Source organism: Dama dama, chromosome 22 (genome assembly GCF_033118175.1).
Source record: "Dama dama isolate Ldn47 chromosome 22, ASM3311817v1, whole genome shotgun sequence".
Classification (NCBI taxonomy): Eukaryota; Metazoa; Chordata; class Mammalia; order Artiodactyla; family Cervidae; genus Dama; species Dama dama.
In genome coordinates, this window is record NC_083702.1 from 54273260 (window position 1) to 54291410 (window position 18151).

At 43.3% G+C, this 18151-nt stretch overlaps 1 protein-coding gene across 1 annotated transcript in view; it reads right to left on the reverse strand.

The window, feature by feature from the left end:
- ANO4 (anoctamin 4) overlaps nucleotides 1–18151 on the reverse strand; it is a 418375-nt gene that overhangs the window by 385796 nt on the left and 14428 nt on the right. The window contains exons 2-3 of the mRNA XM_061124170.1: nucleotides 15640–15723; nucleotides 7326–7577 (exon numbers count right to left, since the gene is read on the reverse strand). Of these exons, the coding sequence (XP_060980153.1) occupies nucleotides 7326–7577; nucleotides 15640–15723 (336 nt within the window). The remainder of the gene's footprint in view (nucleotides 1–7325; nucleotides 7578–15639; nucleotides 15724–18151) is intronic.

Genomic DNA, 18151 nt, shown 5'->3' on the forward strand with positions numbered 1-18151 from the left:
TGTTCTTTACATCTGTGTCTCTTTTGCTGTCTCGCATATAGGGTCCATTCCATATTAAATATCATATAAAATGTTCAATTAAAACAAGAGAGGAAAGAAGAAACAGCAAACAAATGCAATGAATAGAAAGCAGTTACAAACGTGGTAGATATTTACCCAGCTCTATCAATAATCACTTTAAATGTGAATGGTTAAACTATATCAGTTAAAAGACAGATCCAAAGAATGGATAAAAGCACAAGCTCCAACTATGTGTTGTCTGTAAGAAGCCCACTATAGGTATCATGATTTAGAAACTACGTCTAATTTATGTTGCCCTGGCTTTTTGGAGAGGGTGGCTGTCCTTCCCATTACACTGTACCATGAATTCAGCTGAGCTAACACTGAAGCAGGAATTTGGGCTTTGAGACTAACTGGGCCCATAGTATGCCAACAGGGGCAGGTCCATGAGCATCTCTGGGCATCTCTAAAAGGTAGCACACCAGTCTCCCAGTTGGATCAGATTATTTTCATCTCCTGGTCACATCAGTGGCTCAAGTTGCAGGGTCACTTTTTGTGGCACCCTAGCTCTGAAATGTAATTCTCCCCTATTTCTTTTGGCATCAACTCTGAATATATCTCATCACAATTTGTTGAAGTAAACTGAATTTGTACTGTTAAGTGGGTACCTCTCCTCAGGTACTCTATACCTCAAGCAAATTCATAGCATAGTTTTCAGTGTTTGCACAAATAGAAGTACTAGTACCCCCTATATGAGATTGCTAGGAAAGATTAAGTGAACATCTTCCATCCCAATGACAAGACAGACCCTTGGGAAATGAGTATTGATCAGGAGCAGAGAACATTCACTTCACATCTTCCTTCCCTTTCATTTTGCACAATAAAGGAAACTATAAGCAAGGTGAAAAGACAGTCTTCATAATGGGAGAAAATAATAGCAAAGGAAGCAACAGACAAAGGATTAATCTCGAAACTATACAAGCAACTCCTGCAGCTCAATTCCAGAAAAATAAATGACCCAATCAAAAAATGGGCCAAAGAACTAAACAGACATTTCTCCAAAGAAGACATACAGATGGCTAACAAACACATGAAAAGATGCTCAACATCACTCATTATCAGAGAAATGCATATCAAAACCTCAATGAGGTACCATCTCACACCAGTCAGAATGGCTGCTATCCAAAAGTCTACAAGCAATAAATGCTGGAGAGGGTGTGGAGAAAAGGGAACCCTCTTACACTGTTGGTGGGAATGCAAACTAGTACAGCCACTATGGAGAACAGTGTGGAGATTTCTTAAAAAACTGGAACCAGAACTGCCATATGACCCAGCAATCCCACTCCTGGACATGCACACTGAGGAAACCAGATCTGAAAGAGACACGTGCACCCCAATGTTCATCGCAGCACTGTTTATAATAGCCAGGACATGGAAGCAACCTAGATGCCCATCAGCAGACGAATGGATAAGGAAGCTGTGGTACATATACACCATGGAATATTACTCTGCCGTTAAAAAGAATTCATTTGAATCAGTTCTAATGAGATGGATGAAACTGGAGCCCATTATACATAGTGAAGTAAGCCAGAAAGATAAAGACCAATACAGTATACTAACGCATATATATGGAATTTAAAAAGATGGTAACGATAACCCTATATGCAAAACAGAAAAAGAGACATAGATGTATAGAACAGACTTTTGGACTCTGTAGGAGAAGGCGAGGGTGGGATGATCTGAGAGAATAGCATTGAAACAAGTATATTATCAAGTGTGAAACAGATCGCCAGCCCAGGTTGGATGCATGAGACAAGTGCTCAGGGCTGGTGCACTGGGAAGACCCAGAGGGATGGGATAGGGAGGGAGGTGGGAGGGGGGATCAGGATGGGGCACGCATGTAAATCCGTGGCTGATTCATTTCAATGTATGGCAAAAACCACTACAATATTGTAAAGTAATTAGCCTCCAACTAATAAAAATAAATGAAAAAAAATCCATGAGAAATGTTTGGATTTAGGATCACTTTCTAAAACCCAGCTCTACCAAGAGACGGCATATGAAGGCTGTGAGACACAGGAGACTGGGGTGGAAGGTGTAATACAAAAGGGATGAGTTCTTGCTCATCCTGTGTACGTAGATGCAGGGGAATTACCACTGGTCTTGAACACAAATGGAGGAGCTCTGACTTAGACACAATTTCAGATGACTGTATCCTGGGGGCTGAGGGTCAAATATCAAATGTGTTAACCTGTATTCTCAAGGGGAAAACCTCACTCTTTGGAAAGAGATTCTCTCCATGTTCTTGATTAGGGCACAGGTTGCAAAAAGCTCATGTTAAATATAGGGTGAAGTGAAAGTCACTCAGTCGCTGATTCTTTACCAGCTGAGCCACAAGGGAAGCCCTAAATATAGGGTAAAACTCATTACAAGTCATGAACCCCACCCTCAATGATTAGATTATATTATTCCCCTTAAGCAGAAGTCCAGAGAACTGCACTGGACTTAATTAGTATAGATCAGTGTTTCTCAACTAGGGGCTTCCCTCATAGCTCAGTTGATAAAGAATCTGCCTGCAACACAGGAGACCTGGGTTCAATCCCTGGGTTGGGAAGATCCCATGGAGAAGGGAAAGGCTACCCACTCAAGTATTTTGGCCTGGAGAATTCCATGGACTGTATAGCCCATGCAATCACAAAGAGTTGGACACAACCAAGCGACTTTCACTTTCACTTTCTCCACTAGGGGCAATTTTAGAATCAAGAAGACATTTGGCATTGTCTGGAGATATTTCTGGTTGTCACAATTGGCATCCATCAGGTAGAAACCAGAGATGCTGCTAAATGTCTACAATGCACAAGACAGCCCCCATAACAAAGAATTACTCAACCCAAAATGTCAATAGTGCCAAGGTTGAGAAATTGGTGTAAGTGAACAAGAAAAGACCTATATGCAGCGTGAGATACAATTTAGGAAGAGTCAAAGGACACAAAGAAACAAAGAAAAAGGAAAACCAAAGTGTGAAGGACATACTTTATCACAGTCCTGGAAATGCCATAAAGGTGGGGGCCTACTGCAAGGTTAAGGTACAACATATAAGAAGAGAAACACAAAGGAAAGAGGCAGTGTTAAGAATTAATGATGAACACGGGACCATGTCACATACACTGCAGATGGTTAGCCGCATTCCTGACCTCTACCCATTCAGTTCAGTACAGTCACTCAGTCGTGTCCAACTCTTTGCAGCCCCATGGACTGCAGCATGCCAGGCTTCCCTGTCAATCACCAACTCCCAAAGCTTGCTCAAACTCATGTCCATTGAGTCAGTGACGCCATCCAACCATCTCATCGTCTGTCTTCCCCTTCTCCTCCCACCTTCAATCTTTCCCAGCATCAGGGTCTTTTCAAATGAGTCAGTTCTTCACATCAGATGGCCAAAGTATTGGAGTTTCAGCTTCAGCATCAGTAGATGTTCATAATACCTTCTGCCCCACTGTGTCAACCAAAAATACCTCTAGACATTGCCAAATGTACCCAAGAAATAAAATTATCCCTGGTTGAAAACCATTCTTCTAGAGGGATCTTTCTAAATTAAACATGTATTTCTTCCTCTCTTTATTTCTTTCATCTTAGCTTTTCTTCTAGGCTCAAATTCCTTCTTTTCTAAAATGGGCTCTTCAGGGGACTTCCCTGGTGGTCCAAGGGCTAAGATTCTACACTCCCAGTGCAGGGGGCCCCAGTTCAATCCCTGTTAAAGGAACTAGATTCCACATGCTGCAACTAAAAGTTGAAATCCCACAACTAAAGACCTGGCACAGTCAAATAAATAAATATTTTTTAAAATAAAAATATTTTTAAAAAATTAAATAGGCTTTACAGTCATTCTTCCAGTAGCTGTGCTTTGGGTACACTTTCCCAGTCTTTTTCCAAAAATGTTCTAATGCTGACCCCCCGCTTCAGTGATCACTTAGCTGGATTCAGAATTCTGAACTGACCATTACCTCTTTCAGCACTTTGAAGTTATTGATTCACTGTCTTCTGGCCGCTATCATTATCATTGGAAAGGCTTCCTCCTTAATTGTTTCTCAATTGTGGTAAATCTGCTTCTCCCCTCAGATTACTAAGATTTTTCTCTTTGTCTTTTGCTGACTCACCACAATATGTTTATATGCAGATTTATTTTTACTTATTCTGCTCAGCATTACTGTGTTTCTTGAATCAAAATATTTCCGTCTCTCAACAATTCTGGGAAACGCTCAGTGATTATCTTTTTAAAAATATTCTCTCTCTCCATTCTTTCTCTCAACAGAGATTTTCAAGTGGGAGAGGAATGGAGAGAGGGAGAAAGAGTGGAAAACAGAGGAAGAGATAAATTTGGAAAAGCTAACCCCAAGGACATAGAAGAATTAAGAATGGGGAGGCTCCTCTAGTAGAGATCATGAGAGCTGGAGTGAGATAATGCAATGGGGATGGAGAGGATGCTCTGGATCAGAGACATCTCTAGAGTAGACAGTGAACATGCTGGTCAGCTGGGTGTGGAGGCTGACGGCAGCAGAGGGTTAAAGCATGAAAACACCCAGTTTTTGCTGGGGTGCTGGGGTCTGGATGGACTGTGGCACCATTAAACAGAGTAGGAGACTCCGTCTGGAAACTGTAGGACACTCTCCTAGAGCTGAAGTGACTTATCTTAGCTCAGAGTTTCCTTCAAACTAGCAACAGAATCAAATATATATGTGTGTGTCTGTCTGTATGTATGTATATATAAATTATTATTAAAAACAGGAAGGAGAGACCTTCCTTGGTGGTCCAGTGGTTAAGACTCTGTACTTCCAATGCAGAGGGTATGGATTCAATCCCTGGTCGGGGAACTAAGATCCAACACACTGCAAGATGCAGCAAAAAGAAAAAAGAAACCAAGAAGGAAAAATGAAACTGGAAGCTTTCACACCAAAAAAATGCAATTAAAATCAATAAACTGTTGTAAGAAATCAACAAATGCAATAATTAACCAAAAGATAAACATAATTTAGACTCACAGAAGTTACACCAGGAGCTATAATACTCTATTATAAAATACTACCTGCTTGTTTAATGTATCATTAAGTGTCAGGCTTACTTTATAAATACACAAATTATTATTACTAAAAACCAGTTGCTTGTAAAAATTCAACATTTTATTGCTAACAGGAAGTTCCTAGGATTGAAGAAAAATACGGGCTTTTCATTTGTTTCTGAAAACCTACAAGTTAAAAATAGAAACCTCCTCCAAAAATCAGACTGTGAGGCTCTATGGAAAAAGAAAATGAAAAGTCAACTCAAAGGGAAACGTGATAAAATGTTAATCTGGCAGCTGCCATTTCACATTCCTCTTTGCCACGAAATGCCATAACCTCGCAGCTGCCTGGGCCAAAGGCAGGACTTTTCTTAACTTCGGATTTTACTCAACTTTTTAAAGCAGGCAGAGTCAGTTTTCAATCGTGATAAATCAAAGCGCAGGAGATTTCAAACATAAATATGGAGAATGTTCACACTTCAGATCACGATTTCTCTGCTCTCCAACTGACCTTCAATCAGGACAACCAGAGCGATGCTCAGGTTTGCGGAGCTAGCGGTATGCTAATATCCCCAGCACTCTGCAACATCACCCAGCCACTTAACTGGAGACTCTTGTGTGTCCCACTTGTGACAGCCAAAGGGGTGTGTGGGAAACTCAGGAATAAAACTCCCAGGAGGGAGCAGCCTGCAGGAAGCAGACACTGAAGCTTGCTCGGTGCCATGCCCACAGCATCCCCTGGATAGAGTCCAGGCATCTTCATTTCTAAGCAGTTGGGGACTCTGAACATTTAGTGAAGTCTGCAATCCACTGTTTAGAGACTGCTCTTGATCATCTGGAAATTCTGCACCATCAGTGTCTCATCTCTAGGTGGCAGCATCTGTGAATTTGTTGAGTGTCATTGTGAAATGTTGAGTGTCAACCTTCAAAAATTTATCTCCAGAACAGAAATTATGCATTGAGTTTCTCTGCCTAAACCATTATCTCTAAGTGTTGTATCTGTACGGGGAAAAAGTAGTGGCTGGATAGATTTTGCATATTTTAAACCTCCAACTCAAGACTCTAGAAATGTTTAATTAACTGGCCATTCTTGCCTAAGTAAAGCTTTCTACAACTCAAAGTATAATGGAAGCAATAAATTTCAAAGCAAGATGCTGTGAATATTCTTCTTGCCCTGACTGTGTAAGTCATGAGCCCCAAAGATCATACAGATCAGTGGTCAACATTTTTTGCAAAGAGCCAAACAGCAAATATCTTAGGCTTTGCAGGCCATTCCATCTCTGTCACAATTACTCAACTCTGCCATTCGTCACCTGAAAGCAACCACAGACAAATACACAAGTGATTGTGTCCCAATAAAACTTTATATATGACTGAAATCTGGATTTCACATGTCTCAAAGATTATCACCCTTTTAATTTTTTCCAACAGTATGGTCTGAATGTTTGTGTCCCTCCAAAATGCACACATTTGAAATCCTAATGCCTAATATGATGCTATTAGGAGGTGGGGACCTTGGGAGGTGCTTAGGTCATGAAGGTAGAGCCATCGTGACTGGGACTAGCATTCTTACAAAAAAGACCCCACAGAGATCCCTCACCCTTTCTGTCATGTAAGGACACTACGAGAGGTCTGTGACCCAAAAAAGGGTCCTCACCCAACTATGCTGGCATCCTGATCTCAAACCTCCAGCCCCCAGACTGTGAAAAATAAATTTGCTTTTTTATGAACTACCTGATCTGTGGTCTTATGTTATAGCAGCCTGAACAGACTAAGCTACCGACCATTTAAAATAGAAACTATTTTTAGTTCTTGGGCTGAAAAAGAACAAGTGGCAGCCAAGATTTGGCCCACTGGCAGTGATGGGCAGACCCCTGACATAAATCACACTGGTGGAGCATCACGTGTTGCTAGTAACTGACTACCAGCTTGACTGTATTCAAAACTTTTTGATGCCTTGTCACTTCCTAGAGAGTAGAAATTAAACAAACAACAAGTCCTACAGAAAAACCTGGAATTCTGATTCAGAGCTGATTTCCAGATGACATCACACCAAACAGAACTAATGCTCAGGTCAAATATTTCTGAACACACCTGACCTTATTTCTGATACACCCAAGCTATTTAAAGGCCAGCAAATATGGTAGAACTGTTGGGGTCCATAGCATCACACAAGCAGAAATACGGACGCAATCCATTCAGTAGGCAGACGCATGAGGAGTCTTTAGACACACTGTGTCCTGAGTCTCCAGCAGGAAGCCAGCGCTGTTACCTGCAGTGTCCTGGCTCAGGGTCTCCTGGCTGCTGCTGCTATACGAAGGCACTGGAGTGATGGACAGTGAGGCTGGGCAAGACAGAGGCGTGGCCAGCTCAGTCCTGCGAGCAAGGGAGCGGTGATACACTGGGACGCCTGCATCTTTGGAGATGAAGAGAGGCAGCTCTGATGGGAGGGTGGGTCTGCCTTGTGCGTAGGGGTTTTTCCAGTGGGTGAGCCCGATCGCAACAGGCCCTGCAACATCGTAACCTGGCAAGACAGACACATAAGGTCAGGATCAGCAATCAAAACATCACATCATCTTGCCTTTTGAATTTCCCAAAAGTCTTAGCTGTGAGTCAGTAAAACACCACTTGAGATAAGGCCTCATGTTACTAATAAACAGGTAGGAATTGTCACACTTGATGAATCCTGTTAACTAACTGATGTATGTTTATCAAGCACATACTGGGTGCTGGGGGTTCAGTCTTTGTCCTTCAGGAGCTCAGAGTTTAATAAAGGAGATAAGACTTGTGATTACAGTGAAAAAAATACATGAAGGTCTATTACATTCTGGTTTCCCTAGTGGCTCAGATGGTAAAGAATCTACCTGCAATGCAAGAGACTTGGGTTCAATTTCTGGGTCAGAAAGATCCCCTGGAGAAGAGAATGGCAACCCACTCCAGTATTCCTGCCTGGAAAATCCCATGGACAGAGGAGCCTGGAGGGCTACAGTCCATGAGGTGGCAAAGAGTCAGACACAACTGAGCAACTAACACTTTCACTTTTATTACATTCTAGGTACTTTGCAAAAAGTGATTGTAACCTTCACAGCAATTATATGGGGATGTTGTTCAGTCACTAAGTCATGTATGAGTCTTTGAGACCCCATGGACTACAGCACGCCAGGCCTCCCTGTCCTTCACTATCTCCCACAGTTTGCTCAAACTCATGTCCTTTGAGTCGATGATGCCATCCAACTATCTCATCCTCTGTTGCCCTCTTCTCCACTATTTCAGTTTTATAGATGAGGAAACTGGATCTTCCCTAGGCCAAGCAGCCAGTAAGTGCCAGAGGCAGAATTTAAACCCAGATCTGTCTGGCTCCAAAACCTACGTTCTTTCTCCTAAATTACAACTAACAAGAATACAAAGTGAGATGAAAGAACTAAAGTAGGACAGGAACATTCCTCAGGATTTTGGGAGACAAAGCCCTTCTCGGTAGAGGAACTAGGTCATGGAAAAGATGGCATGAACTTGGCCTTCTAGGTAAGGGTTGTAGTCTAGAACAACCAGAAGAACAGATTTATTCTGTAGCTATGTTTTGTTAGCCTACATTTTTCTAAATTTGAAGCAAAATTAAAATTGACAACAATAAAAATCTAGAGCAGTCTCAACAAAAATCCAGCTTTCTGTTATCTCTTTAAAAATCTCTTGATTTTCAGGGCTTCCCTGGTGGCCCCGTGGTAAAGAATTTGCCTGCCAATGCAGAAGACACAGGTTCAATTCCTGGTCCGAGAAGATCCCCCATGCCATGGGGCAACTAAACCCATGCATCACAACTACTGAGCCTGTTCTCTGGAGCCCATGCTCTGCCACAAGAAAGGCTATTATGATGAGAAGCCTGCACACCGCAAGGAAGAGTAGCCTCTGCTCACCGCCGCTAGAGAAAGCCTGCGTGCAGCAACGAAGACCCAACAGAGACAAAAATAAATAAATAAATATTAAAAAAAAAACACCTCTTGATCTTCCCCTAAATATCTAGCAATACTGGACTGCATTCCCGTGTGGCAAATGTCAGCTGAAGCAACCACAGAGCCACTCTACTGAAGTGGAACAAAGGAATTCCTGTCGGCCACAGTCCCCACCACTCCCTAACGCCTTACTCCCAGCCTGCTTCACTTAATTTATCTTATATGCCTGACCTCTGCAGGCCTTTGCATCTGCAGCCAAGATAGAGAATTTAGAAATACAATGTAAGTACAGTCAGGAAAAAAATAAAACTGCAAAGGTAGGTTGGCGCAAGATAGCTGAGGGTCTTAAACGCCAAGGTAAGAAAATTGGAGTTTACTTATTAGGCAAAGCAATAACTCTAAGTTTTTCAAGTGGGGACTGGCAAAATCAAACAGACAGCAGCAGCAAAAGCCAGAATCTGTCCCTGCCTCCTCTGGTGCTGATTCCTTCTGGGAAGCTTCCTCCAACTTCCCAAAGCTGACTTAGCCGAGTAAAGACAGCCCCTGGAACAGATGCTGGGTGTAGGGACTGGAGGTGTGAGGGGAGACAGTCCAAATGGGGGAGAGGGTACCGAGGGGCCAAGAAAGCCCTAAAGGGGCAGCACGGTGGGAGGCCTGCCTGGATCCCGACGACTCGAGAGTGCTGTCTGGGCAGCACCCCCCACACTAGCGTGAAGCCACCTGAATACAGACACGTGTCAGACGGGGCTTCCCTGGTGGTTCAGTTGGTACAGAACCTGGCTGCAATACAGGAGATCTGGGTTTGATCCCTGGGCTGGGAAGAGCCCCTGGAGAAGAGAATGGCTACCCACTCTAGTGCTCTCACCTAGAGACCCCATGGCCAGAGGAGCCTGGCAGGCTACAGTCCACGGAGTCACAAAGAGTCAGACAGGACTGAGCGACTGACCCTTTGACTTGCACGTGTCGGACAGTCTCCGCCCATACTTCACAGCCAGGTGTTCCTTTTTCCTATGTGTCTCCCTCAGGAGCTGAGCACCCCTCGAGGTCAGAGGGTATCTTAATCATCTTTGAAACTCCCTCCCAGGGTTTCTTTATTTGGCTCTTTATCCTGGCATTCAGTAGATACCCACTGTTCACAGAATTCTTCCTAGACCAGTGACAAGGAGGGGACACAGAGGCTACAATGTAGAAGCTAAGAAAGCATTACTAAGGGACCAAATCTAAGTGTTGGCAGCAAGAAAGGAAAAGAAGTACAGTGAGATATACAACAATAAGAGGGAAAGAAAGGAGTTTGGGGCCACCAGGGGGCTTTGTCCGGCAAGATGTCAGAGAAGACTTATGGCAAACAGAAAAGTGAATCCTCACTACGGCCATCAGAAGGACTGGCCTGGCAAGGGCTGAGGAAGGTTGAGTGTGTTTTTAGACAAGAGGAGATAAGAGTTTTACTGGAAATATCTATCTGGAAATGTTTGGCACTAGGCTGAAAAACAAAAGCAATGAGGATCAGGAGACATGGGATCAGAGCTGTAAATGTGGGAATCAACCACATTGAAGTCATGGCTGATGCCAAGAAATGAACACTCTACTTCACTGTCATAAAATGATAAATCCAAAAACAAAATTATAAATCTACTAGAAGTTATGATCCTGTCTAACGCTTCCTGGCAATGCACTAGGGATCTATCAGCACCACCTCACTTAAACCTCACAATAACCCTGTCAGGAACATACTAATATTCCCATTTGACAGATTAGGAAACAAACGCTAAGGGAAATTATTACTTTCCCAAGGTCAATAACGACACAGAAATAACAGATTCAAGTTCAGACTCATCGAAGACAAGTGCTCTGGTCCTCAAAGCTACCCTGCCTCACTAAGAGCACAGGCAACAAGAAGGATTCTAGAAAATGGAACCGGAGTCTGTTTCCCCCACAAATTGCCCTGAGGTCACTTATTCCTTTCCAAACCATTTTTCATAGAGAGATCTCAATGGACCAGAATTCACAAGGAAAGGGAAACATTGACACACTCGAGAACACGCGAACTGGACTATTTGAGCTCTTCTTGGTTGGTCACCTTCCTGAAAGGTGAGTAAATGGAAGGCAGTGAGATGAGGGACTCCTCTGGTGAGGGCTATGGAGCCCCTGGGGATAATCACAGAGAATGCTAATTCTCAATGTTCGGAACTTCAATGGGGCCAGAGCTGCAGCGGAGGCTGAAGCAAATGCTACTGACCCCAGGGCTGCCTCCGACACTGTGTGTTGGACTAAACCTCTGATGCAAGTGTGTTTATCTTGTGATCAATACTCTTGGATCTCCCATAGCTCCTACAAGTGTACTGGGCCATAGAAAGGAAATTCGAGGAGGCTCCATTTAAACTGATGTTCCATCACGTTTTTATTAAAATTGTGAGAACGTATTACCTCCTACTTACACCAGAGAATCCTTTTACAAGAAGAACAATTAAGGGACCATGTTTTCCCTTGCCTCATTGTTTCATTCGGAAACTCGATTAAGCCCCTCTTCTTCTTTCCATATTCCAAGCTCCTTGGAAGTCATTATACAGAACAGGGTGTACAATATTTGTCACACACTGTGAAAGCATTAGACTTAAAAGTCCGAAGGAACTCTGAACTATCCACAATTTCAGGCTTTACCATTTCTTTCATAAAATGATAGCTTATTTATAACATGCTTAATTTTGAAAAAATATTGTTCACAGTCCTTTATAAAAGTTTAGGAAATTTCCACATCATTTAATGCAGAAATGGAGTTCATTAGCAAATATATTAATTCATGTTATTGATACAAATGAGCTATAATAAGAGCTGCATAATTATGATGGAATAAAACCAGACCAGCCAAAATTTAATAGCAGTAATAAGGTCAAAGTATATTGGGTGGTTGGTTGTCCAACAGCTGGTGGACAGCTGGAGTCCAAGTGTCTAAGAGGCAAGTAATAAAAATGTCACATTGGTAGCCTACTCACTCACTCTCTCTTACCCATCACCCTGTCTCTAGGTGGGACAGAAGAAGAGGTCCCAGCTCCCTTTGAGTTCCATGTCAACATTCGCACTCACTAGCCCCCAAATCCTAAAAAGAGACATGTAAGGAACACTCAAAATTAGAGATGGTCTTGAGAAAAAAACATGATGTCAATTAATTTTAAAATTCTTAAATCTGTCATACATGGTAAATGGGCATTTACTAAAAATATAAGGAATTTTACAAGGGTCTCACAGATAAGTAGAAAATTTTCAGAAGGAGTCACTTTTTGTATGGATTGGATTTTTTGGCAATTCTTTTGTCAGGACATAGGTTCCTACAAAGAACTACATTAATAGGAAGTCCACAGGTATGCTGTTTTCTTAAATGGAATTCCCTCACAGATGAGACACTAGAAGTCCAGGAGATGAAAGAAACAAAAAGAGCTCTTAAAAAAAAAAACTGCGAGGTGACTCAGAGATGTCCTCCCCCAGTACTGAGTATAAAGCTGTTAATTATTTGCTGTTTTTACTATAAATATTTCTAAAGGGTTTGTACTGGACAGACTGTGGGCAGTGGACACAGCCTGATCCCTGTGCAGAACCCATCCCCCATCCCCCATCCCATCCTCCCAGAGTCAAATTTTGTTTGGGAATTCATCCCACCCATACACAGCCCAGTGAGTGAGGGCAGGCAGGTCTAGTCCTCTCCCACCTCCACCTGGGCAAGGATGGGTCTAAAGATGATCTTATCTCCTTTGTCAGGGATTGGCTGAAGGGTGGTCATGTGACTTAACCCCACCCAATGGGAGAGGAGAAGCCTCTGAGACCCTGCGAGGGAAAGTTTCAGCTCCTCAAGTAATGCGGGAGGAAGGCACCGAAGCACCTTTCCCTCTGATCACTGTCGTGTCTCAATGCAATTCCTGGACCATCTGGCTGCCACCACAGAGATAGATTCCCCTAGGAAGGCAAATGGAAGAAGGTCTTTCACAGTATCATTGAGCAGCTTAATCAACCGGTCCTCCCAACAGACTTTCCTGTTATGTGAAATAATATTGGGTTGGCCCAAAGGTTCATTCGGGTTTTTCGTAAGAGTGCTAATTTTCCTTATGGGTTCAGCTGGTTTTAGTTTGTTGAAACAGAAGCAACATTCAAGGGCCCATCACCTTCTGAGAAAACTGTCTGTTATACCCACCTCTTCTTCAGAGGTGAGTACATAGGTAAGAACCTGGCACATGGACTTACTTGGCAGAACCGTGGATAAGAATCCACCTGCTAATGCAGGGGATACAGGTTTGATCCCTGGTCCAGGAAGACCCCACATGCTCCAGAGCAACTAAGCCTGGGCACCACTAGAGCCTGGAAGCCACGGCTACTGAAGCCCCTGCAGTGAGGAGCCTGCGCTCGGCCACAAGAGAAGCCCCTGCAGTGAGGGGCCTGCGCTCGGCCACAAGCAGCAGCCTCTGCTCTCTGCAACTCGAGAAAAGCCCACACAGCAGCAAAGACCCGTCACGGCCAAGAGATACTAATAAAGTAGTTTTTTTAAAGACCCTGATACATGAGCTTCCGAGGGCTACCATAACAAAAGGCCACAAACTAGGTGGCTTTAAAAAACAAAAAACAGAAATGTATCCTCTTGCAGTTTTAGAGGCTAGAAATCTGAAATCAAGATTTTGGCAGGGCTGTGCTCTCTCTGAAGTCTCTAGGAGAAAATCTGTTATTTGCATTTTTCTCAGCCCCAATGTTGCTGGCGATCCTTGGAGTTCCTTGACTTGCAGACACAAGCCTCTAATCTTTGCCTCTGTCATCACACAATGCTCTCCCTATATATATATATATATATATATATACACACATATACATATATATATATATGTCTCGTGTGTCTCTTCTCCTCTGCTTACAAAGACACCAGTCACATTGAATTAGAAGCCCCATCCTAAGTGCATATGGCCTCATCCTAACTTGGTTACACCTGTACACACCCTATTTTCAAATAAGGTCAATTCACGGGTACCAGAGGTTAAAGCTTCAATCTATCTTTGGAGAAACAAATTCAGTTCATAACACCCTGACATGGTGGCCACAGTTGACTAGACCCATGGCAATTTCACAAGAGTGATGTCCAATGGGAGTTGGATTACCTGGGCTCAAATCCCAGCTCTTACCACCCAGGTGTTCTTTCTTTCTTACTTTTTAACTTTTTCTTTTTTTTTAGAGAGACTCCAAAAGTTAAAGCCCATTTTATTTTTTTTTTTCATTTATTTTCATTAGTTGGAGGCTAATTACTGTACAATATTGTAGTGGTTTTGCCATACATTGACATGAATCAGCCATGAATTTACATGTGTTCCCATCCTGAACCCCCCTCCCGCCTCCCTCCTCATCTCATCCCTTGTTTCCTCATCTGTAAAGTGGAGGAAATAACAGCATCCATCTCATGGGACTGTTGTGAGGATTACCCACCCCTCCATGTTCATTGACAAGTGTCTTAAGAGACATCTCTACTCACAGCTCATTACTCATTCAAGGCCCTCATTCAAGGGCCTCATTCAAGGCCCTGTAACCTGGCTTCCCTCCCATCATCCACTGACATGGCTCCACGGATGTTACCAGGGTAGATCTCTAACTTTAACCTTCCTCAGTCTCCCCTTCTGGAAATTCTCTTGGCTTTTTCTTTTCAAGAAATGTGCTTCTTAGGTCTTCCTATTACTGATAATGTTTCTATCCTAGTTGTACTTCCCCCAAAGAGTAGTGCTAGGTGAGCATGTTGTGTTCTGCTAGGACCCTACTGTATCTGCAGGGAGTCCCTCCTCCGGGAGGAAGGGACAGAGAGCCACATGCCCCAAGCTGCAGACTTCAAGTTTCTGAGGAGGCCATGTGCTAAGACAGATGATGTTATTTCTGAGATGTCAGGGGATAGGGCAGGTGGTACAGAATCCCCCAAAGCATACCTAGCATTCAGTAACACTAATTCGTTGTTATTTTACACATGGATGCGTTAAATTGGTAGGCAGATTCTTTACCACTGAGCCACCTGGGAATAGGGCTTCCCTGGTGTCTCAGACGGTAAAGAATCTGCCCTCAGTGAGGAAGACCCAGGTTCAATCCCTGGGTCAGAAAGATCCTCTGGAGAAGGGAACAGAAACCCACTCCGGTATTCTTGCCTGGAGAATCCCCATGGTCAGAAGAGCCTGGCGGGCTACAGTCCATGGGGTTGCAAAGAGTCAGACACAACTGAGCGACTTTCACTACTATGCATTAAATTATAGGAAACATACTATTTGCTATTGTGATATAAATTTTCTTTTTAAAATAAATGAAAATAAATCTTAAAAAACTAAGTCAGCTTTTATATTAAGTACATAATAATACAGGTGATAGACAAATGAAAGAGAAAGCAAATGATGGAGAGTTAGGGAAACCCACGCTTTTTAAATCTCTCTGGACCACATTAGCTCCAACCATCTCTAGGCAAAAGTAATAATGATCCACAAGAGGGCACCCCAGCAAGTTGAGTTCACAAGCAAGTGCCCTGATCCTGAAAATAAATTTGAGGGTCTTTACATTTTCTGCTCACTCCTTTCTCAGCCCCACACCCCAACCCTTTACAGGTAATAATAATTTTCATTAAAACATGGCTCAGTGGCTTACCTATGGTGACCTGGCTGACACAACTGTAGTAGCTGCCAGTCGTTGCAGAGGAAAGGTTATAACTCCCACTGCTTATATCTTTGTCTGTTAAGAAAATAAAAGAGGAGGTTAATTACATTCTGATAAATACCATGATCACAAAGTAGATTTATGACTGCTGGAAAATAAACCAAATGTCGTGTCCAAGAAACTCATACTCATTCATTGGCTCATTCATTGCAGGAAATGCTAGGGGCCAGGCATTTCGAACATTCTGACAAACAACCCAGATTGTCATATGGACAATTTCAGTTTGGTGTCACTGTTATTAAAACGGGAGGAGGGCACTGGGAGAGGGCTGTATGACCAGGTGAAAAAACACCTAATCCAAACTAGAATGTATCAGGTAAGGCTTCGCAGAGGATGTGACATCTGAACTAAAACCTAAGAGATGAATACTATCCAACTAGGCAAAAGGGGGGTGCATTGAGGGGAAAGACCCAGGCAGAGTGCCATCATCATGTCTAGACACTCAGAAGTCTCAGCTTTGTCACTTAGCAGCTAAACACAGTAAAAGAGAGGTGAGCAGAGGCTGGACCACAAAGGGTCTTTATAAACCACATTAACCAGTCTGGATGCTGCCAAGAGAACAGGATTCCATTTTCATTTCGGAAGGATCACTTTGAGGCAGCAAGGGGAACAGACAAGAGGAGTGTGAAAGGAGAGGCCGACAGACTGCTTTATGAGGCCACTCGGTCGTCCTGAGATGAGGAGGTGGTGGCCAAACCATGGCAGGCAAGGCAATGGAGGCAGAGAGTGGGCTCAATTCCCTTCCAGGCTCAGTTCAGCCGGCTGCCATGCAGACCTCAGTACCGTGAGCAGATCGCGTTCCAGGCAGAGCAGCAGAGACACCAAACCTCCCATTTAAATGGCATCTTAGCATCTCCGGCCACCTTGTCTCATGCATGGGGTGGAACATGGCAGGTGTCACCACATGTCTCTGATGGAAAAGCTGAGGCTCCAAGTGGCTCAGCACCTTGCCTGAGGTCACACAACAGCATGTGGCAGAGCAGAGCTCCAGCCAAGATCAGAACTGCCTTAAAATGTCTATGAAAACGGCAGGCCATAAGTGACTTTAAAATACCAAAACAGGGATTTCCCTGGTAGTCCAGTAGCCAGGACTCCATGATCCCAATGCAGGGGGTCTGGGTTCTATCCCTGGTCAGAGAACTAGATTCCACATGCCACAGCTAAAAATCCCACATGCTGCCAGTAAGACCCGGCGCAGTCAAATAAAATGAAATATTTTTAAAATACCAAAATAAATATTATCTAATATAACACATTACAGGTTAGAGACAAAAAGTTATAAGAATGGCTGCAAACTGACCTGAAGGAAATATACAAATATTATTTGTCATGTGATACCAGGAAAACTCATTATTAAAGTCTGATCTATAATGTTAAAAATTACAGGTCTGAAGGAGAGAAATAATTAAGAATTAGTCAAATGTACTCAAAGAGAAAGGGTTTTTAGAAACATGCGGAGTCATATTTTAAGAACAGTAATGCGGGCCGTTAGAGAAGATGGCTTTGCAGATGAACACTCTCGGAGGAAAGACCCACAGGTGCCTAGGCAAAGAGAGCAGGAAATGGGAGTCATCCGCAGGGGCGTCTGGATGTGCTTGTGGTTTGAAAGCAGTTGGAGAGTATTGACAAAAGCAGGTAATGAGCCAGTGGGCGGAGAAGTACTGCGAGCCCCTAGAGGCCACATCAAGGTCACTGTAGCTCCAAGAACAAGGAACTAAACAATTTTTAATGTGGAGAAAATAATTCAAGCAAGTTCGTGCAACCAGTTCCTTCTCTAAGAAACCTTCCCAGAGCATCTCCTCTCTCTAGTGGGCTTCAGGCGCAGTAGACATGCCAACAGTACCGCGCATGCGAGATTGTACTCTGTTACGGGTACCCCTAGGACTTCCCTAGTGGCTCAGATGGTAAAGAATCCGCCTGCAATGAGGGAAACCTGGATTTGATCCCTGGGTTGGGAATATCCCCTGGAGGAGGGCATGGTAACCCACTCCAGTATTCTTGCCTGGAGAATCCCATGGACAGAGGAGCCTAGCGGGCCATAGTCCATGGGGTCGCAGAGAGTCAGACAGGACTCAACAGCTAAGAACAGCACAGAGGTACCCAAACCATGTGCTTGTCAAGGGCAGGTCCACGCATTATTCAACTTGTTATTTCCAGACCTTAGTGCTATGCCTGCAAAAGGCGAATCCTCAATATACGTTCATTGTTTGAAAGAAAGAATAAAGGACTGCATGAAATTAAAGAAAAAATACATGACCATTTCCCCTTATGAACTGTAAATTCAATAGAGGTTCAAGGAGAAAGAGCACTTGGCTGAGAGTCAGCAGACCTGAGGTCTGAAGCCCCAGCTTTGCTGCACATGAACTCTGTGAACTTGGTCAAGCTCTCGACTTCTTTAGTCCTGATCTTAACATCTGAAAATGGTGACAATAGTGCTTATCTC